This window comes from Vombatus ursinus, unplaced genomic scaffold (assembly GCF_900497805.2).
Source record: "Vombatus ursinus unplaced genomic scaffold, bare-nosed wombat genome assembly UNPS02001419.1, whole genome shotgun sequence".
NCBI classification, from domain to species: domain Eukaryota; kingdom Metazoa; phylum Chordata; class Mammalia; order Diprotodontia; family Vombatidae; genus Vombatus; species Vombatus ursinus.
In genome coordinates this window covers 4,916,002-4,939,521 of record NW_020941197.1, presented here as the reverse complement: position 1 = coordinate 4,939,521, position 23,520 = coordinate 4,916,002, and the positions used below count along the sequence as shown (strand labels likewise).

The 23,520-nt window shown below is 39.4% G+C and overlaps 1 protein-coding gene across 4 annotated transcripts in view; it reads right to left on the bottom strand.

Annotated features, from left to right (window-relative positions):
* The window catches only part of SH3KBP1 (SH3 domain containing kinase binding protein 1), a 434,394-nt gene that overhangs the window by 172,269 nt on the left and 238,605 nt on the right, over window positions 1–23,520 (bottom strand). For all 4 annotated transcript variants that reach the window (XM_027866157.1, XM_027866165.1, XM_027866172.1 and 1 more), the window contains one exon: window positions 22,725–22,933. In XM_027866157.1, the coding sequence (XP_027721958.1) occupies window positions 22,725–22,933 (209 nt within the window). The remainder of the gene's footprint in view (window positions 1–22,724; window positions 22,934–23,520) is intronic.

The window sequence follows — 23,520 nt, the reverse complement described above, 5'->3', positions numbered from 1 at the left end:
CAAGGCAGTTTGAGGAGGGCACTAGCAGTTGTATCCTAATATACTGATGTCGAATATTTGACAGCTTATTTACAGAGAAACACGTGTTTTTGATCACCATTTTTACAGACTTAGGTCATATCTTCTACAAGACCTGGGTGACTACAGATTCTCAGATAATATCTAGTTGAAAGGTGATCCTTATTATTATGTTTTTTATACAGCCAATTTAAAATTTCCTGTTTCGTGTATGCTAATACATTTTTTAAAATTTTTTTTAAATTTTTAATTAATACGGTTAAGTGTTACGTTTAGGACAGCTTCTCGCCATTGCCTGGCAAATTCTCTGATTCAGTTCCCTACTACCTAAGCTACAGTGTATTCATTTATTGGAATATCTGTGCCCCACTATGTTCCTATGTTCCTAACTTGAATCAAATTCAAACTCCTAAGCCTGCCATCCAAGGCCCTCAACAATCTGTATCCAACCAATCTTTCTAGCCCTAATTCTGACTCTACAGAGATAGTCTGGCTTGGTGGAAAAAACAATGGATTTAGAATCTGGAAGATCTGGATTTTCAAATCTGACCAACGCTGATCCCAGTGCTCACTCTCCCCCTTGAAATGCACTGTCCCACAAGCATCCCTTGCCTGTAGAAATTGCTCCCATTCTTCCAGATTCAGCTCAGATGAAAACTTCTCCATGAAATTTTCCCGTATTTCCATAATCAGAACTGAACTCTCTCTCCTCTTCCCCTCTCTCCCCCTCTCTGCCCCACCTCCCTCTCTCTGCCTCTACCTCCCTCTGTGTATTTTCTCTCTCCCTCTCCCCCTTCTCCAAACATCTCAGAGCATTTGGGACTGGAACATAAGACATCCGAGGTCCCTTCCACAATTCTGAGATTAGGTACTCAATCAATGCTTTCTGAACTGAATTAAATTAAATGGTTTGGAAGATAAATCTATTAACAAAGGGGGAAAAACAGCACAACCCAAGGTAAATACTGCTTTGATTATCCATTCTTTTAGATGGAAACCTATGTTCTTTAACAAAGCTAGCTAATTGGGAACTCACAAAATCTTGGGTGATTCCCAGGAAGGTCCTGAAAAACACCACAATGAGATAGAGAAATCTATCCTGCCCTACAGGAAAATAGAAGAAGAAGGGTATAAGACAGGGGGGTTGATAGAAGGGAGGGCAGAGTAGGGGAAGGGGTATTCAGAAAGCACTGCGTCTTGGGGTTGGGGAAGACAGAGGTGGGGAGAAAATTTGGAACTCAAAATCTTGTGGAAGTGAATGTTGAAAACTAAAAATAAATTAAAAAAAAAAAAACACCTGAATTGAGCAATGATTTGCTTTCCAAATCACCCAATAGCAGTTCTCAAAGATTTCATAGAACACGTCTCTATTATCCCACCCAAGAAGCTGGGAAATTCTTGATAGCTGCACAGTTAGCTGATTTCCCAACAGTTTTAGAGAGAACACATGCCCCCAACCAGGACCACACACCACATTATCATTTATTTTGAAATAAGACAGAAATTTTGCGTGGGTGTTTTTAATCCAAGGAAATTTAGCTGACAGTTCAATTGTTAACTATTTCTATGTGTGATACTGGAATCAGAGATCCTGGGTTCAATTCTATCTGCCACTAGGATTGACACTTGTGTGACTCTGGGCAAATCACTTGACTGTTGTCTGCCTCAGTCTCCTCAAACTGTAAAATGGGGATAATAATAGCATCCACCTCACAAAGCAACAAATGTTATACTAAGGAACAAATGATGAAATCAGATAATATTTGTAAAGCACTTAACACAATGCATTGCATAGAGCAGGTACTTAATAAATGCTTATTCCCCTTCTCCCTTCCCCAATGGTGGAATATTAGCACACCATACAAATACATTAAAAAAATTGAACATCAAATGATCATTTTTATTTCCATTCCTAATTTTTTCTTCACAGAGATACCACAAGCGAAGGACAATACCTAAAAAGGGGTCTGAAAGAGGTAAAAAAAAAAATCCTCACACAAGTCAAACAACTCATCAGCCTGGAAATTTCCTACCCTGTGTTTATGGAGAGGCTGGATATGGTCATCAAAACCACGGGACTTTCATACAGCTCCCTGCCCTGTCATCGTGTTAACCCTCAAGCAAAACAAAGGAACAACCCCATACCCAGGACCTATCACCAGGACAACAACAACTCAGGACAACACTCATAAGTACCTATTACACATGAGGCACCGTGATAGAGAGACCTGCTCACTCACACAAAGGACATGTCACTCCCTGCCCTCCAGAACTTACAAAGCGGGGATGATGATGATAATGAGGAAGACAATGACAACAGCTAGCACTTACAGAGCATCTTAAAGTTCACAAAGCACTTTACAGATATTGTTCTATTTGATCCTTACAACAAACCCTAGAGGTGGTATTTTTATTATCTTCATCTCACAGAAGAGGAAACTGAAGCTTGACACAAGTTAAGCCACTTGCCCAGAGCCACACAGTTACTGTCTGAGGCTAAATTTGAACTCAGATCTTCCTGACTCCAGATCCAGCACTCTAGAATACAAATGATAATAAAGAAAGAGTGAAAGAAAAGCACAAAGGTCTGGGAGAGTTGTTGTTGTTGTTGTTGTTGTTGTTGTGTGTGTGTGTGTGTGTGTGTGTGTGTGTTTGTGTGGGTTCAAGAAACTGAAGCAAAGAGGGTTAAGTGACTTGCCCAGGGTCACACAGTTAGTAAGTGTCAAGTATTTGGTGTGACGCTGGATTTGAACTCAGGTCCTCCTGACTTCAGGGCCAGTGCTCTATCTACTATGCCACTTAGCTGCCCCTCTGGGAGAGTTTTGAGAGTTTCTAGAAAAAGGTTCTAGAACAAGGTTTGGGGCAGCTAGGTGGTACAGGGGATAAAGTGCCAGGCCTGGAGTCAGGAAGATTCATTTTCCTGAGTTCAAATCTGGCCTCAGACCGTTACTAGCTGTGTGATCCTGGGCAAGTCACTTAACCCTCTTTGCCTCAGTTTCCTCATCTGTAAAATGAGCTGGAGAAGGAAATGGCAAACCCCTCCAGTATCTCTGCCAAGAAAACCCCAAATTGCGTAACAAAGAGTCAGACATGACTGAAAAAGGTTGATCTTATGTACTCCTATTTCATCAGGCAAATAAAATATCCTGATGATTTTTAATTTCCAAAGGATGAGAGATATATGCTTCTCTATTTAAAAAAGAGGAGGGGAACCATTCCCTGCAATTATTCCGTGCATGGATATTTTTCTTTCCAATTTCTCTGACAATATTAACATTTTTACTACTGTAAATGGATGTTTCTTTCACACAAATATAATAAAACCAGTCAGGTTTAATGGGGAGGCTAAGGCTGACAGATCTCTTGAGGTCTGGAATTCTGAGCGGCAGAAGAGCTTACAGTGATCTGGTTTCCTCTCTAAGTCTGGGGGAGAGGAAGGCCTGGGGTGGACATAAGGTGGACACGAGGAGGGGCAAGTTAGCTCAGACCAGAAACAGAGTTGGTCAAAGCTCCAATGACCATCAACATGGGCCACCTGCACTTCAAGCCTGAGTGAAATAAATAGAGGTCATTTAAAAAAATATGAACTTCCTAAGTTATGAAAGAATTCAGATCAAATGACAGAGAGGAAAAAAACCCTTTATTATTAGTGTATTAGTAGAAAATGTGCATTTTTGAGAATATTTCTTTTGTAAGGAGCCAGAAATTAAAATAATGAGGGGGCTGGGGGGAACACTGACAACAGAGAAGTTGGAAACTTGGATATGAAGAGGCATTAGAGACATGCCTCTGGACAAGGAGGCAAGAGACCTGAGTTTGACAGTGGGCAATTCATTTAACTTCTTTAACTTCCTTGGATTCTGCTTTCTCAGCTCTACGACAAAGAATCTGGTTGGATAATCTCTAAGTTTCAGAATTCCAAGACTGTTTGACTCTATGAATTGGAGGAAAACATGTCTATTGGCTTCAAGGATGGCAAAGTTAGAGAATTCACCTAGCAACAGCCAAAGGGGAGAGGGGTTAAAATAATTTCAAGAGGGAGCTGGCAGAGAGGAACCACTTGCAGAAAGAGACTTAGAAAGGATGACACGGAACATAAGTATTGAAGGAGAAATATAAGAACGAGCAACCAGGGAGATCCTGAAACCCAGGTGGTGGATCAGGCAAACACCAACACCTGGAACCTCCAGGTGCCTCAGTGAGGGAGGCAGAACCAGTGGAAACCAGCTCAGAAAACCTCCAGGTGTCCCGGCATTTTAAAGCAACCAGGTCTCCTACTGCCTCATCAAAACTAAGGGAAGCAGCACTCCAAGGGGCCCCAGCACACAAAGCCAGTGACCAGGCCCTAGGCTCCCAACACAAGAAGCTTGGGTCAGTGCCCTCTGCTCCCCAGCAGGACAGCTCAATCTCTTTAAAGGCCAGGAAATAAGCAAACACCATGAGCAAAAAGAAACGTATGATAGATTCATACTGTGGGAACAGTGAAGATCCAAAGCAGAAATTCTGAAGAGGACAACATTGTCAACAAACCCACATCTGAAACCTTAACAGGGAACATGAACTGGTCTGAAGCCCAAAAACCCTTCTTAGAAGGGCTCAAGAAGGATTTTAAAAGTCAAATGAGAGAGGTAGAAGAAAAAATGAGAAAAGAAATGAGAGGTATGCAAGAAAGAGTCAATCGCTTGGAAAAGGAAGAACAAAAATTAACTATAGAAAACAAGTCCTTAAAAAATACAATTGGACAACTGGAAAAAAGTACACTGAAGAAAACAAGTCCTTAAAAAATACAATTGGCCAAATGGGGAAGGAGGTACAAAATCTAATAGAAGAAAACAATTTGCTAAAAATTAGAATTGGGCAAATGGAAGCTAATGACTCTATGAGAGAGCAAGAAGCAGTCAAACAAAAACAAAAGAATGACAAGACAGATGAAAATGTAAAATACTGCATTGGTAAAACAACTGACTCGGAAAATCGATCCAGGACAGACAATTTTAAAATTATTCATCTACCTGAAAAATCACAGATGAAAAAAAGAGCCTGGACAATGTCTTTCAGGAAATCATAAAGGAAAACTGACCTCAGGGCCTAGAACCAGAGGGTAAAATAGCCATACAAAGAATCCACCGATCACCTCCTGAAAGAGATCTCAAATTGAAAACCCCAAGGAATATAGAAGCCAAATTCCAAAATTACCATGTCAAAGAGAAAATACTGCAAGCAGACAGAAAGAAACAATTTAAATATCATGGAACCACAGTCAGGATTACACAGGACCTTGCAGCTTCTACATTAAAAGACCATAGGACATGGAATATGATATTCTGTAAGGCAAAGGAGCTTGGATTACAACCAAGGATCAACTACCCAGCAAAAATGAGCATGATTTTTCAGGGAAGGAGATGAATATTCAATGAAATAGGGGACTTCCAAACCTTCCTGATAAAAAGACCAGAGCTCAACAGAAAATTTGATCTTCAAATACAAGAATCAAGAGAGACATAAAAGGTAAATGGGACAGAAAGAAACAACATGTTATTAATAAGAGCAAACTGTTTACATCCCTACAAGGGAAGATGACACTTGTAACCCTCGAGAACTGTATTGTTATTACACCATGTTAAAGGAGTATACATAGACGGGGTGGATATAAGTTGACTTTGACGGAATGGTAAAAAACAATCTAATCAAGTGGGTTAAATGGATCCAAGTAAGTGGATTAATCTGATCTAACTAAGAAAATGTACTGAGAGAAAAGGAAAGGAGGAGGCAGACAAGGGTAAATTGCATTACAGGAAAAGGCACAAAAACCTATTACAGCAGAGGGAAAGAAGGGAGGGAGATGAGCATTGTCTGAACCTTATTCTCTTCAGATTTGGCTCAAGAAGGGAATAACATAATCAGTTAGGTACTAATATTGATAGAGTTAACCCTTCTCAGTAATGCAAGGATCTAAGACATCTCCAAAGGCCTCATGATGGAAAATGTTATCCACATAAGAACGTAGTTTGAATGCAGATCGAAGCATACTATTTGCTCTTTTTTTTCTTCTGTTGTGTTTCATTTCCTCTTTCTGGTGGTTCCTCTTATTGGTTCTAGTTCTTACAACATCAATAATGTGAAAATATGTTTAATAGGAATGTATATGTATAGCCTATTTTGGGGAGGGAGAAAAACTTAAAACTCAAAAGCTTATGGAAGTGATTGTTGATAAATCAAAACAAATTAATTTAAAACAAAAAAAGAAAAGAAAAGAACGAGCAACCAGGTCAAGGAATCAGAATGCTGTGAAGACATAGACCATTTGGAAGAAGGATTGGAGTGAGAGCCCAGGGTGCTTTCACCCTCCAAAAAACACATACACACACACAAAACTTGCCTTCATTAAAGTTTGGAAGCTGAGAAAGAGAAGGACTCTCCAACCTCCGAGGTGAAATAGGTTGGCAAAGAAAATCAAGATTTACTGTCGTTAAACATGCCAAGACTTGGTGACTAAGTCAAATACCTGAGATTTATGTGACTATAAATAATTTGTGCTCTTGGGTTCAGTCATACCATGGGGAAGTCATTTTATGTCCTAAGTGGTCTTTTAAGCATCATGATTTGGATGATTCATTATGTAATTCCATTAAATTTAACAAACATTTATTAAAGGCTTACTATGTGCAGTGCAGGAATGGTATTGTACAGGAATGTGAAGATAGGCTGGGATCATAGAAAGTTATCTATCCCACCCCCACCCTGTGTGGCAGCAGTAACTACCAAGAGCACAACCAAACCAAATCATAACAGATTAACTTAATTTACATTTGACAAAGTTACTAGACCAGTAGAACAAAGGAATTCTGTGGACCTATAATGTGTGTATTTCAGCAAGGCATGTGACAAAGGCTCTTAAACCATCACTGTGGACAAGAAAGAGAAACATAAACTGGATGATAATACAATTAGATAGGTCCAACTAGGTGGTCCAGTGGATAGAGTGCCTGGCCTGGAGTCAAGAAGACCTGAGTTCAAATCCAGCTTCAGATACTTACTAGCTGTATGACCCTGAGAAAGTCACTTAACCTTGTTTGCCTCAATTTCCTCATCTATAAAATGAGTTGAAAAAGGAAATGGCAAACCATTCCAGCATCTTTGTCAAGAAAATCCCAAATGGGGTCATTAAGAGTTGGACATGACTGAAAAATGACTAAACAACAACAAAAATTGACTGACCAACCAAACTAAAAAAAGTGTTGACTAAATAAGGGTCAATTTGACTAATGCACTGTTGGTGGAGTCGTGAACTGATCCAAGCATTCTGGAGAGCAATCTGGAACTATGCCTAAAGGACTATAAAACTATGAAGAAATTATTTATAGCAGCTCTTTTTGTGGTGGCTAAAAATTGGACATCAACAAGATGTCCATCAATTGGGGAATGGCTAAACAAGCTGTGATATATGATTGTAATAGAATATTATTGTGCTATAAGAAATAATATGCAGGATGATTTTAGAAAAACCTGGAAAGACTTACATGAACTGAAGCAACGTGAAGTGAACAGAACCAGGAGAATACTGTACACAGTAACAGTAATATTGTTTGATGAAGAAGTGAGAATGACTTAGCTATTCTCAGAAATACAACGATCCAAGACAGTCCCAAAGGACTAATGAGGAAGCATACTCTCAAACTCTAGAGAAAGAACTGATATGGTTTGAATACAGACTGAAGCATGCCATTTCTCACTTTCTTTCATCTGTTTTCTTTTATTCAAGTGTTCTTATACAAAATGACTAATATAGAAGCACATGTATAACCTATATCTGATTGTTTACCGTCTCAGGGATGGGAAAAGAGAAGGAGGGATAGAATTTGGATATAAAAACTTTATTTAAAATGTTAAAAAATTATTTTAGCATAATTGGAAAGGAAAAATATATATACACACATACATATCTGTATATAATACATACATATACATATATATATACACATGCATCTACATATACACATACATATGTATACACATACACGTATGTATGTATGTGTGTATATATGTATGTCAATTTGAGTGTGTTCCCCAGTGGACTGTCCTAGGCACCTGTATCTAATGCTGTTCTGTTCAACATTTTTATCAGCGAATTGAACATCGCTATGAATTCAATTCACCACAAGTTCATTAACAATGGCAATGTTTATCAAAGCTTCCAAATACTAAGAGTTGAGTGAAAACGTCTAACATGTTATGGTAGGCCTAGGATACAAAAATATTTCAACAGGCTAGAACAATGGGCTGAGCCAAATAAAATGAAATTTAATTGGGAAAAATAAAAAGTCTGATACTTTGATTATAAGCATCAAACTGTATGAGTACAAGATGGGGGAAGCACAGTCCCCATAGGGGAACTGTTCACATGGAGAAAGACCTGGGGATTGTAGCAAATTATAGGTTCAGTACGATCTGACAATTTGTTATGACATAGGGGGAAAAAGCTAATGCAGTCATGGGCTGCATATAACGACAGTAGTATCCAGAGTGAGGTTAGTGTCTTCTTCCATTCTGCCCAACCATCTCTGGAGTATCCTACTCAGGGAACAGCATGGTTTGGAAGGGGTACTGACAAACTTCATTATGGCCAATTTGGATGGAAAAAGAAATTAGTCCTCATATGATTTTATTTCAAATCCCCTCACCATTTCATTGCACTCTTTTTCCATCTAAAATTTATTTAACAGAATTTCAAGTACTATCTTGGCATAAAATACTTAGGTAAGCAGTCATAAGGAATACATATACCCACTACTAGATGCCTTCCTATAGCACACGCAGACATGCAGACACACACACACACACACACACACACACAATATCTAGTTTGCATAACTTACATAACTCACATTTATTAGTGCTTAAAGGTTTGCAAAACACTTTTTCCACAACCATTCTATAAAGTAGGTAGCCAAAGTATTATAATCTCCATTTTACAAACAAGGAAACTGAGGCTGTAAGAGCCCGGCCCTTGTTCATACAGCTAGTATGTATTTAATGTAGAATGGAGATCAAGATCTCCTGAATCCAAGCCTGGTGCTCTCTCCACTGATGTCACACTGCTCCTGAAGTGACATGATGCCAACAAAAATCATAAATCAAAGGGTATACTAGTATATACCCAAGAAGCACAAGGATCTGGTTATGACTCCTGTGAAAAGCCCCTTTCTTCACGTGGCTTGGCATGGGGCAAGATGGCAAAATGGAAGATACAAAGCATCTTGGTTCCTCTCCTGCATCATTCTCCTCTTTTCAGAGAGACAGCAAAGTGGAAGTAGGCAAAACATGACATTATTTAAACATTCATCTTTAAACTCACTGAAATTCTGGTTGTAAAAAATTCTCTCAAGATATGGCTAATGTGGGAAGTTGTTTTGCATGACTATACATATTTGGAGTAGGTTTTGTTTTCCTTGACTTCTCAGTGTGGGGCAGGGAGAAGGGGGTTAAAGCAGAGAGAATTTGGAAGTTGAAAAAAATGAGAGAGAGGAAGGAAGTGAGGGAGGAAAGAAGGAGGGAAAGAAGGGAGGAAAGAAGAAAGGAATGAAGGAAGGAAGGAGAAAGGAGAAAAGGGAGGGACAGAGGGAATATGAGGGAGGGAAAATAGGATGGAGAAAGGGAGGGAGGAGGGATGAAGGGAAGGAGGAAGAGAGGGAGAAAGGAATGAAAGAAGGAAAGAAGGAGAGAAGGAAGAAGAGAATGAGAGAAGGGATAAAGGAAGAAGGGAAGGGAAGGGAAGAAGAAAGGAAGATTCTCCCAAGATACTGATAAACTCAGCAAAATGCTTCACTCTCATTGAGAATATAGAAGATTATGTCAACTGGCAAACAAAACAGTATTTGGTCCATTTGCTTTCACTTTGCGTCTTTGAACCCCAGCTACAAGTAATCTTTAAGGTATCTTCTATCACTAACATTCAATGGTTACACTTTAAGGGAGAAGGAAATCAAATCAACCCCTGACGTCCGCAGTGCTAGTGCCTGATGTGTTTCCTGCCACTTCATCACAAACAATTGTTTTCAAATTATTTGAAATATCTAAATAGGCACATTCTTCTGTTAGTAATTACTGAGTTCTGACAATTTGCCCCTCGTTTCTCAGAAGCGCTTGGTAAATATCCCATTGTTAAGCTATGAAATTGGATGAACAAGATTTTCATAGATCATTTTTGTTGGCTGAATCTTCACTAATGATCCATGACTCCCCTGCAGCACTGCTTTGAGGGTAAGATCACAGGTTTTAGAGTCAGAATGGAACTGAATGAGGAGTCCAAAACCTTCACTCTTGGGGAAAAGAAAACTCAAAGTGCTCATGTCCCTTCTTCAAGGTCACAACAGTTAGCAAGCAGGATAGGTATGAATCCTCTTAATAAGCACCCATGTCATAAAAATAACATATTGAGCTTCCACTGAACAGTATTAATTAATATCTTCTTATTTATAGCTTACAATACACTTTCATATACGTTAGATCTCACTTGATTCTTCAGTTCTACAAATGTCCTTAAGTCTTAAGGGTGGTGGTCTTGATTCTCCACTTAAGGTGCTGCCTACTCTTTCTTTGAAATGTCCCCACATCCTTAGTACAGTAATTTGCCTGTGTCAGGTGATTAATGGAAGCTGTTTATTAAAGCTCCAATAGCATAATGCAAATAAGTGGTTTATATGAAGTACCTGGATGAGGAAAATTGGTTGGGAGGAGGAGGGGGAGGGAGCATTTTTAGAAGCAGAAAAAACTATATAGACCTTTTATGCATCATCTATTCAAAAATAAGTATTTAGTACTAAAGGCATTGTGCAAGACAAATAATTTATGTGTATTATTCATGCATATTTCCTGACAACACAGAAATCGTCTGGAAAAGTCCTATTCCAAGGCCTCATCACAGAATGAAGGTGACCCTGGGTTTATGCTAATGAGGAGCAAGTTTTGGTCCTACCAAGCTTAAAAAAGCTCAAACACAAACTGAGCAGTGACTATTATCTGAAGACTGGCCTAGACAACTTCTAGGACTGGTCTCCTGAAAGTTAATCATCAGGTGATGAATTGTCCTGATCACATCAACTCATTAAACATTTAACAAAAGTCCAAAGGAATTGTGATCAGTGGTGATGGAGGGGGGTATACCACTACACGAAATCAAGTGATATTTGAAATATTAAAGTAGAAACATGCATTTGTGAGCACCCTTACAGGTAATCTTTTTAAATACTGAGGGACACCATCAATTGGGAAATGGCTAAACAGATCATGATTCATTAATGTAATGGAATATTATTAAACTATCAGAAATGATGAATATGGAGAATACATGGAAAGCAGAGAAAGACTTACATGAAAAGATGCAAAATAAAGTAAGCAAAATAAAAAAGTACTCTGTTACAGCAACAATATAAATGGTAAGAATAAGAACAAAATCAGCTCCGAATGCTGTGTAATTATAATAACTTGACCCTGAAGAAGAGACGTAAGAATGCACCTCCCTCCCCTCTTTGCAGAGATGAGAGATTAAGGCTGTGGACCAAAATACAATGTTAGCTATAGTGTTGGTCAGTTTTGCTGAACTGCTCTTATTTATTTTTTCTTTGTTGTAAGAGATGGCTCTTTGGATGAGAAAGTAATAGATCAGGAAATGAAAGTAATATAAAAACAAAACATTTTTAAACACATACGAGGTCTCGCAAAAACATTTTACCACCCTGTAGAGTGTGTCTTGGCCCCACCCACACTTCCTGACATCAGAATCCTTGTTTATAGACACTTGTCACCTTTCAATGCCACCCATCTTCCTAGAATGAGAGAATATAGCAAATACAATCAAGTTTTCTTGCCCACAAGCTCAAAGCAATAGGAGAGCCAGAGAGTGAACAGAAAGTAGAGGCTGATTATATCCCATTTCTTTTTGGTAAAACTCCTCACCCTCCCACACAATCAATTTGGAAGGGTAGCTCAGGGAACAAGGTGTCCTCACATGCCCCCAAACTAGAAAAAGAAAGCCAATAATTCACATTCAAAAGTAGCTACCAGAGGTTAAAAAAAAACCCACCAAAAAGCAAAAACCAAGTATGCCCATACCCAAAGATAATTAAATACCTGAATAGGTCTATATTATCATCAATATGATACTCCCTTCAATGGTATAGATCACCATTCATCACTACCTCAGCCTGTAGGACTCTTGTGCATGTAGCAACATAAATCCTCCATTGGGGCTCCACCCCTTTTGAGGAGGGGAAGGAAAGGTAAAGAATAAGTATTTAAAAACACCTACTGGGTATGAGTCAGGCACTATACTAAGAACTTTACCAGTATTATCTTGTTTGATTTTCACAGCAACCCTGGCAGGTATTCCCATTTTACAGTTGAAGAAAACTGAGGCAGACACAGGTTAAGTGACTTGTGTATGGGTCACACTGCTCATAAATGTTTGAGGCTGATATTGAAGTCAAGATTTCCTGACTATAGGCCCTGTGCCCTATCTAATTCTCTATCTAGCTGTTCCTTGGGGCTTTCCTCCACGTCCTTCAACACTGCAGAAATACCAGTGCAAAATGTTATCTGTCCATCTCTTCTAACTCTTTCTACGTGACTGGCCCCCACCTCTCCTTCCTGGTCACATAAACAAAAGACAAAGATGTTATCTTTCTGAATGTACTTTTTACATCACTCTGTCATTGGATCACATAAAATATGTAGAAGGGATTAAGGTGTAAGAAGACTGAAAAGGTAGGAAGGGGTCATATTATGAAGAATTTTAATGTTTGAACCTGGAAGTAATAGGGAATTTATTCACAGAGGGGGTTGACAAGGTCAGATCTTCACTTTAGGAAGATGACTCTGATACGTTAGTGAGGATGGACTGCAGCACAGAAGAGACCTGAGTTTGAAGACTATCGAATACTCCAGGGTGAAGTAATGATGACTGGCATGAGGTTAGTAGCAGTGATGGAGGAGAGAAGGGGGTATATAAGACAGATGATGTGAATGGAGAATCTACAGCATTCACAACTGTTTGGATACAAGGAAGGGGGATGAGAGAATGAGTAGTTAAGGAAGACACCTAGGTTTAGAGCTCAGGTGACCAGGAGGATGACAGTATCCTCAACAGTATCTAGGAAGTAAGGAATAATAAGGGAGGGTTTGGGGGGAATGATAGCGAGTTCTGTTGTGGACATGTTGAGTTCAGATACCTACAAGACATCCCATTAGAAGTGCCTGATAAGCAGCTGGAGCGGTTAGAAGACTGGAGGTCAGGAGAAAAGTTAGGGCTGGGTAAGAAGATCTGAGAATCATCTGCATAGAAATGATAATGTAATTCATGGGAACCAATGAGATCACCAAGAAAAATAGTACAGAGGAAGAAGAGAAGAGGTCCCAAGACAACCTTGGGGGATACAGAAGTTGGCAGGCATGACCTGGATAAAGATCCAGGAAAAGACACTGAGGAGTGGTCATATAAGGAGGAGGAGAACCACGAAGAGAGCACTGTCACAAAAACCTAGAGAGAAGGGGATCAAAGGGAAGAAGAGGGAAAACAACACTATCAGAGGCTTTAGAGGGACTAGAACCCAGTTATCAATCAGCAAGCATTTATTAAGCACTTACTATATGCCAGGCACTGGGCAAAGGGCTGAGGACAGAAAGGCAAAAATAATTCCTGCCTTGAGAAGCATACATTCTGATGTGAAGACAACATGTTTAGGTTCATCTAAAATATATAGGGACTAAATGGAAAGTGATAAGAAAAAGGAAGGCATTAGAAGCTGGAGAAAGGGGAATGGCGCAGTTCTCCTGATTCCAACCAGGCCATCACTTTCTGTCAGGCTATTGAAACTTGGCCTCTCTTGGGGGCCAATGAGCCATGGCGGGGAACGGAGACACTGGTTGTTCCAAACCAGAGTACAGTATAATATCAGTACGCAGGACAAGAAGCTAAGCAGGGAAGGGGTTCTTTTGTCCTTTCAAGTACATGCTAACACCTAGATTACCACCACATCCCCACCAGCCCTTCACTCCTAGCAGGTAACATTTAAGCAGTATGGAAAGGCAAAATTTCAAGGGAAAGAAACATCTGGGGAATTCGCTTCTAGTCCTAAGCAAGCATTTCTGGGATCGCTGAAATGCTCACCCTTCTCCCCGAACAGTGGGATGCCATCCAAAAAATGAAGAAACAAAGACCTAAGGAAGAGAAGTGACTTACCCAAGGTCACAATAATTTTAAGTGGTATCTATATCCAAAATGGAATCTATATCCAAATATGCTGCTGCCTCCTTCCCTATTTACAATTTCAGTCAAATGTCTTTGTGAAACCAATTATGAATTTATGTACCAAAAAGCTTTTTTTTTTGGCAGGGGGGACCTTTCCATCCAGCAGGTCTCTGCTTCCTAAAGGTCAGTGACTAACCTTTTAAAATTGAGGTGTTTCTGATCTTCTCTTCAATTTCACATTTTCAAATTAGTCCTTCTGCCCAATCCTGGGGACTCAGACCAGAAGAGTCTGACAACCATGAAAGGGGAAGGAAATGGTCCCAGGCTAGGGGAGACAGAGGCGTCCTTCCCTAGTAAGGCAAGCCCCAGTATTGTCTCCCTTCCCTAGCTTGGCCTCCCACCCCCACCAGTCACTACTGTTTATTATAGGTACTGGGTCAGAGTTGGAATCTTGCTAAACTCAACCAGTTCAGCAGCCACCCCTCTGTTCTGCCTTGTTATCAGGTTTGCCCCACCATTGTTTCACATCCGGTAGGCCACCACCAACAACCCTTTCCTTTTTTCTTAAACTCTAAGGTTCTAAAGGTCAATAGAAGAGGCATAGCATAGACAGAGGAAAACAATGCCTGGACTATTGATCTTTAGATTTGCATACTGAGCAATTTCCTGGCTACTGGGCAAGTCCCCTTCCCCTGGGAGACAAAGCCAAGGTGAGCCTCACTATACCAGTTATGCCTCTGACAAAGCTTGTCCCCATTATCAAGTGTAGCCCATACTCAGAAGTTTCCACATCTTATCTCAATAGACTCATGCACATCACACGTTCTGGGCTTCCACTGAGTGAAGTTTCAGCTCCAGTCATTTAACCATACAACTGATGGAATTCAAAGACATATAAATAGATCTGCATAGATATACAACTGAAGCTTTTCATTTCATGAAAGCTAACCATCATTTTCATTTTCTACTCTGAATTCTCTCCCTCCCACCTCCCTCTCTCCCAGCCAATGAGAAATCAAGAAAAATAATATTTAGCACAACAAACCCATACAGTCGAGTGAAACAAATTCCCCTAGGAGCCATGTCCAGAACCACTGTTTTCAAACCTAGCACCAGAGAAAGAAATACATATCCACACTGGAGGTATTTTACATATGTAAAAAGAAAAATGACAAGGGCTTTCCTCCATGGGCACACATACACAACACAAGACACGGAAGACCTGCTCTTTATTACTTTGGCCTCAAGCCCACATGGTAAAAGAATCTGGCCCAAACTCTCACTGCTGGATTCTTCTTTAAAGCAGATTGACCCACTAGAACTCCATATCAAGCACCATTACTGGTATTCATAATCATTAAGTGAATTTATCTTTCTATTGGTACTTCAATTTTATTATGAATGTGCCAGTAATTTAGAAATTGATGAAGATTAAGAGGTCACACCTAAACCATGGGCACAGAGGCCGGTCATGGGATAGTGGTCTGCTCCTCGCCACCCCCCCCGCCCCACTACAACTTAGGTCCAGTCAGAAGAAGGAGACTTAGTATCCTTCCCATAAAGTCACGAATGAAAATGCAGACAGTATTTTTAATCACATAATATACATGAGTCAGGATGATAAAAGTTTCAAGTTTTGCAATCTGCTAGACTTCACCACCATCACTCAGCTGCCTTCACACCTTAGAATTCTGCTCTTCAACTGGGGAAGTCTGACCCTGGAATATCCCTCTGTTTAGGCAGCCCTCCTTCTCTCACTGGTCAACTCCTCCTAAGGGACCTCCATTCTGGGGACAGGCCCAGGCTGGCCATGCTTCATTCCCTCTCCTGCCGTTTCTGACTCTCCTGGACTTTGTCATTAAGCCCCTGCACCATTACCTTCTTTCTCCAACCCACCTCCCACTGCTGCCACCCTTATTTCCACCTCCCCTTTGTATATTGTCTTCCTTCTTTCCCAGCCTCAATCACAATATAAATTCTTTGAGAGAAAGAACTGTCCTTTTTTGCTGACATTGCCTCCCCGGCACAAAGTGCTTGGCACATAGTATGTGCTTAATAAATAAACACATGGTGTCTGTCACCTGCATGCTAAGATTATAAGTGGCAGAATAATTCCAGATGTACATTGAAAGAGGGAATTTCTTTACACTATTTCCACTGCTCTATAGAATATTCATACTGATGAAATCACAGATCTTTTAAAGTATGAAATGTCAAGGAATATGGAGAGAAGAAAGGTTGCTGCTATGGCCAGTCCTCTTGCAGGATGAACCTGACTTATTAGCAACTCCCCCAATCTGTCTGTTTTGGTGAAGCCTATAGGAAAAGTTTTAGTTTTATTTGATGGCTGGTGGACAGTTTTAGGGAGGTCCCTATACCCATGATATCACAAATCTGGACTAAAGTGAAAATAAACAAAACACATAATAAAATAAAAACATAAACGTAAAAATAATAGAAACCCACACTCAGGCTAATGGTTTGGTTTGGTTTTGTTTTGTTTTCAGATGAGAATGGGAGAGACTATATGATTTCCTCAACATTAATTAATTATAATATATTTAACATTAAGTACTTTAATCATCAACATGCATCATCTCTGATTACAGTTAGCCCTTAAAGTTAAGACCTGCAAAAACATGCACAATAAAACATGTTATAAGCAAATCACTGAACAAAATTATCTACTGGCTCAGAAATGTGGATGTGGATTCCCCCAAAATCTCGATGGGAAATTACATCTGTAGCTTTGAGTGATTATCTGGGCTACATTTTTCATAGCAAGTTATCAAACCAGTATTACAAGGAAGCCAAAGGAAAGCCAAAATTTCACCCTCTGCAGGTGACATGTTTATGACTAACTTTCACAAATGGTGTCAAACTATGATTCATCTTGTTCTTCTACAAAATAAAAACATGAGTATAATTCTCAAAGGCAATGTCTCTTACTTCAGACAGAATCTTACACACAAAAATACGTCCCCAAATGAGTTGAGGAAAAAGTAAAAAACATTAACAAAAATAATTGTCATCTAGAAGTGGTTAGGTGGCAGAGTGGATACAGTGCCAGGCCTGGAATCAAGAAGACCTGAGTTCAAATCCAGCCTCAGACACATACTAGCTGTGTGACCCTGGGGAGGTTACTTAACCTTGTTTGTCTCAGTTTCCTCATCTGTGAAATGAGCTGGAGAAGGAAATGGAAAACCACTCCACTATCTGGGTCATGAAGAGTCAGGTACCATTGAAATGACTAAAAAGCAAAATAAGTAAATAAATAAATTTTGGCTCTAAAAATCTACTCCACTGCTCACGGCACAAATAAACAGAATGAATGAGACATGGGTCATTTCAAAACATCCCTTGGTCCCTAAAACTTTTTGCCAGCCAAGAAGGCATAAAGGGAAACTAAAACTTTCCTACAGGCTTCACCAAAAGTGATGGATTAAGGGTAAGCCAGGTTCATCCTGTAAGAGGCCTGGGAAGCCCAAAGCAGCTACCTGTCTGCTCCCCATGTTCCCTGATACTTCATATTGCAAAAAGTTTGTCATTTCATCAGTCTGAATATTTTATGAGAGCGGTGGAAAGAGCATTCATTTGGTAATCAACAGATCTGAGTTTAAATATTGACTACTTGTGTGACCTTGGGCAAGTCACTTAAGTCATCGTCACTCAAGTCACATCAAGTCATCATCAACAAACAGTTACTAAGCATCTATAATATTGCCAGGCAGTATGTTAAGCAATGGGGATACAAAAAAAGGCAGAAAACAAAACAAACAGGCCTCAGTTTCTTTATCTGTAAAATATGGAGTTAGACTAGACGTACTCTAAGGTCTCTTACTAAATTGGATCAATGATTTAATCTCTCTCTCTCTTATCTCTGTCTCTCTCATATCTCTGTCTCTGTCTATCTCTCTATCTCTCCTGTAGATCCCAACTATACACACTATAATAGATAGTTTAGATAAAAACAGTCTTCATTTAGGGAATCAACTTTTGGGTTTTCTGCATTTGGTTCTTCAATAACAAGACAATCAGTTTGTAAGAGAGAAACTACTTTCTACTTTGTTAAGATCTGGGATGCGTTACCTCCATTCAGTGCAAGATGAAAAAATTAGAGTGGGACTTCAGCAGAAACCTTGATGAAAAAAAATGGGACCTCATATATTCAGTGATTCTAAAAGCAATTAAAAACCAAACCAACCATAGAAGGTTGTAGATAAAACCTGACAACAATTATATTCTATCCACTAGACTCTCAATACAAAGGACATTTGTGAAAGAGCTGTAAGTTTGGCGTTTCTTACTGTAATTCAGGGCCCATAAAACCATGGATTCATAAATTTAAAACAAATTTAGAGCTGGAGGGTCATCTAGTACAGCCCTCTCATTTTACAAGTGAAGAAATGAGGCCCACAGAAGCTAAGTGACTTCTCCAAGGTCCCATAGATTGTGAATGACAAACAGGAAAATTTGAACCCACATCTTTGACCTCTAGAGTTGGTGCTCTTTCCACTATCTCATGTTGCCTCCAAATCTCAGGAAGGCCTAGAAGAAAAGAAGTCATAGCTAAAACAAGAAAATAAGCCATTTTTTAAAACTTAATCCTGACCGTATTCATTATTTTTAAAAATAACTATTTTTTTTTCTTTTTAATCTCAACTAAATATTGAAGGTAGAAGTCTTGGGGTGTTTGGAATAATTTTTTAAATTTAAACTAATATCTAAATCAGGAATTTCTTACTTTAAGCAGTATGGTAAAATCTATAGTCTCTTTTTCAGAATGTTTTTAAGTAAATAAAACACAGAGGATTACAAAGGAAACTAATTATATTAAAATCCACTATTGAATTTTTTTTTTTAGGTTCACAGCCCCAGGGTTAAGAACACCTGATTCAAACAGAACTTATGAGAGTACTTAATGGCAGTATGATTTCTAACATCTTATTGTGCTTTTAAGACAGAACTCCATGATAGAGGTGAACCACTATGAGAAAGGTGAGGTTCAAGTCCCATCTCTGCCATACAGATTTGCTAGATGACCCTCAATGCCCCAAGGAACTCTCTAAAACACGAAGGTGCCAAACAGGCGCCCATCCATATTGGTATAGGGTGTTTCCTCATCAGGAAATCAGACATATATCACTGATCTGATTCTAAAAATACAGAATTAGGCAGGGTCAACAGGGAAAAATGTGCTCATGGGCTCCACAGAAAATGAAAGTAATTAAACATTTTCGGACTGTCTTATCAGTTATCTTCAGTCCCTTAAAATAAATAAATAGCTATAAATATAGATATGCATATTTAGTATCTAGTCCCAGGCTGGCTACAGTCTCATTTCATAAATATTAATACAACTGGAGAGCCTGAATTTTACCGTAGCTGGTGGGGAATTTCAGGCACATATAAGCTGAACCAAAATGAGCTTCTAAACATGATGGGACACAGGTGGAAAAACATCACACTTAGAGTCTCCTAGTTAAAAGTGACCTTGGAGGCTGTATAGTCCAGCCTGACCTTGAATAACAGCCTACTCTGCAGCATGCCTGACATGTGGTCATCCAGGTTTCCTTAAAGACTTAAGAGTAAAGAAGGAGACGCACTACCTCTTAAGGCAACCAACTCCACTTTTAGAGAGCTCTTATTTTTTTTAGGAGATTCTTCCTTATCCCAAAGGACTTAAAATTTGTGTCTGTAGAACTTCTATCTTTTTTTTTTTTTTCGGGTGAGGCAATCGGGGTTAAGTGACTTGCCCAAGGTCACACAGCTAGTAAGTGTCAAGTGTTTGGTCTGAGGCCGGATTTGAACTCAGGTCCTCCTGACTTCAGGGCCGGTGCTCTATCCACTGTGCCACCTAGCTGCCCCAGAACTTCTAACTATTGCTCCAAATTTTGACCTCTGAGGCTAATCCCTCTTTCACAGGATAGCTGGTCAAATACTCAAACACAGCTCTCTTATTCCATCCCATCCCTCCCAAATTTTTCTCTTTTTTTAGGCCAAATGTGCCCAAATCCTTCAACTGATCCTTAAGTGGACATCACTTCCAGAATATTTTCCTTTTTTTCCTTTTATTTTTAATTTATGGAATAAAAAAAGCATTTCCATAACATAGTATATTAAAAAAGATGATTACACATGAAACTGCAAATGTATTATATAACTTGCTATTCCTTTTAAATATATAAAGTTATCATGTAAATTCCTTTTTTTTCCTTTTTTTCCTTCCCTCTCCACCCCCCGCCCTAGAGATGGCTACCATTAGACACACACACACATATATGTGTATATGTATATGTCTATGTGTGTGCATATGTATGTATATATGTATCTATATATGTATACACACATATTTATGTAAAATTATTCTATACATACTTCTATTTATCAGTTCTTTCTCTGGATGCAGGTAGTATCTCTCTTCATATGTCCTTTATAGTTAATTTGGGTATTTATAATAGTTAAAGTGACCTATTCGCTCAAAGTTGTTCTTAAAACAATATTGCTGTTACTGTATACGATGTTTTCTTGGTTCTGCTCATTTCGCTCTTCATTATTTCATGAAGTCTTTTCATGTTTTTCTAAGATTGTCAAGCTCATCATTTCTTATAGCACAGTAGTATTCCATCACAATCATACACCACAACTTGTTCAGCCACTCCCCAATTGAAGGGCATCCCTGCAATTTCCAGTTCTTAGCTAGGTAAAAGGGTACAGGCAGTTTAATAACTCTCTGGGCATAATTACAGATTGCTCTCCAAAATCTTTTCCAACCTGGTTCCCCTCCTCAGGGTTCTCCAGTTCAGCAGTGCACTAAAGTATGAAGCCTAGAACTCAACCCAATCCTCTGGATGGATCCTTATTGATACAGATACTGCATAAATATCACCTCCATCATTCTACAAAGTGTTCTCTTAAAACATCCCTTGAAGCTCATATCACTTTGCCTATTCACTCTGAACCCTTGGTCCACTCAAACCTCCAAATCTGCTACAGATGAACAACCACTGATACAGCTTACTAAAGGAAGCGATATATCACTCCGAGACACTTTAACCCCAGGATTTTTCATTCTAATGATGACTAAAAATAAAACTGGACTTATTCCAAAATTCAGATTTTTCTCTTATTCACCTCAAAAGCCAATATACGTAAATCAATCACACATCTTACCAAAGGGTATCACTTTAAGACTTTGATTCTAATGTGTAAAATATATAAAAGGCAACAGCTTGGCATAGTAGATAGAGTGATGGGTCTAGAGTCAGGAAGACCTGAATTCAAATATGGCCTTGAACACCTACAACTAGCTGTGTGATCTTGGGCAAGTCATTTAACCTTGGTTTACCAGCATTTTCTCATCTGTGAATTGCAAATAATAATAGCACCTACCTCCCAGGTTTGTGGTATCAGATCAGATAATGTTTGTGAAGTGCTTTGCAAACCTTAAAGCACTAGTTATAAGTGCCAGCTATTCTTACAGTGAAAATGCAAATTCTATGACAGAGGTGGAAGATGTTAGAACTTTTTTTTCCATTGACAAACAAGAAAAAGTCTTCAGATAAATTCCCATAATATGAAATTTTGTCAGCTAGCCTTCCCATCCTCCTCCCTGCCTCCAAATATAAATCTGAGATCTAAAATGACTTAAGAAGTACTCCAGTGGGCATGCTGTGTGTGAATCTATTTTACTCCTATCTGGAAAATATCACAATGTTCGCCAAATAGCTGAAAAGTAAAACATTTAGAGGTGCGCCACAGTAAAAGTTGCAGACAGCAACCCAGGAGTTATTAGCCAAGGTCCGTTGTCATGGCAATCACGGCACCCTTATGCAACATCACTCATGCCCATTTCTTGTCCAATCTAGAATTACGGATGGAAGAAAACAGGCCAGCATCCTCATGCCAAATCACAGACCATATCAATAATTTGTACACATGGGAGACTTTCTTTCCAGCAGATTTTTAGCTAATCAAGCATATAAATTACTAGGTAACAGCTATACAATTCCTTCCTGAAGCCCTCGCCCTACATTTCACCCCCATGGTCTGAAGTCCAGATCACAGAGAGAGAGTGTTATATTCCCAAAGGGAATCACCTTTAAAACAATAGAGAAAATGATAGCAAATTCTGTTTAACTATTCCCTGACGTGAGAAGTATGGAAAAGAGGCGTGAGTGAGATTTAACCAGAACACTGTCCTCACTTTCCAATGCGGCCCCGAGGAAGCTTCCAAAAACCATAAACTAAAGGGAGTAAAACAATGTGAGGTAAGAGCCAAACAGTACAGAAACACTGAGGCTCTCCAGGGAAGTCTGGCTTAGAAAAAACAAGGGGAAGAGAAGAACACCACTGGGAGGGTGTAAATCAGCTACCCAAGCTGTATTCAGAAACCTCAAATAAGGTATCTCTGGCAGGCCCTGGAATACTATCAAATAAGGCTAAAATCTGTATTACTTACCTTTTCCACAGGTATAAAGTCATTTTCCACTTCTATTGACCTTGGTCTTAGCTTGATAGGTTTGTCTTTGAAGATATCCCCAAAGCCAACACCCCGGACCTTCTTGGGCTGGATTGCTGCTGCTGCCGCGACCATTCCGTTGGCGCCTTCTGACTTGGTACTACTTGAGTCACCACCATCACTTTCTGAGCCTGTAGTTTCCCTCAGACCTGCCAAGAGAAGGGGGAAGGGCAAAGAGGAGATCTTAGAACACAGCGGCTACAAACATCCTAACCAGCGTGGGAGCCGCTTGGGAGGGCCGTTACATGATCACTCTCCACAGAACGATTTGGATTGAGGGTTGCGATTTGAGCATAATGAGTTGGGGGGGGGGGGGGTTCTAGGTTTTGTTTTAATTAAAAGAAGGACTTCTAACCCAAATCCATTTCGTGGCAGGCTGGACCAAACAATATTTCGACTTCTCAATCAGCGCTGACATACTGTACCTTCCATCCGTATGACTCATGTCAACTCAATTATGCAATTAGAGTCCAAAGCAATGTTTCCTAAAGGGAAACTGTAAAGCTAAAAGCTATTTAAACAAATTGGCAATTAAAGAAACCACACAAAATTATGACTGCCAAAGAATCAAATCTGTTTGGATAGCTTCACGAGGAAGAAATGCACACAAACATGTTTCTCTATGAATGTATTAAATCAGACTTGACATTAAGATAGTTTAACTACCTTCACTAATAAGATCATCATGTCTGTCATATCTGGAGAGAAAGCTCTTACTCCCCAAAGCCAGATTCAT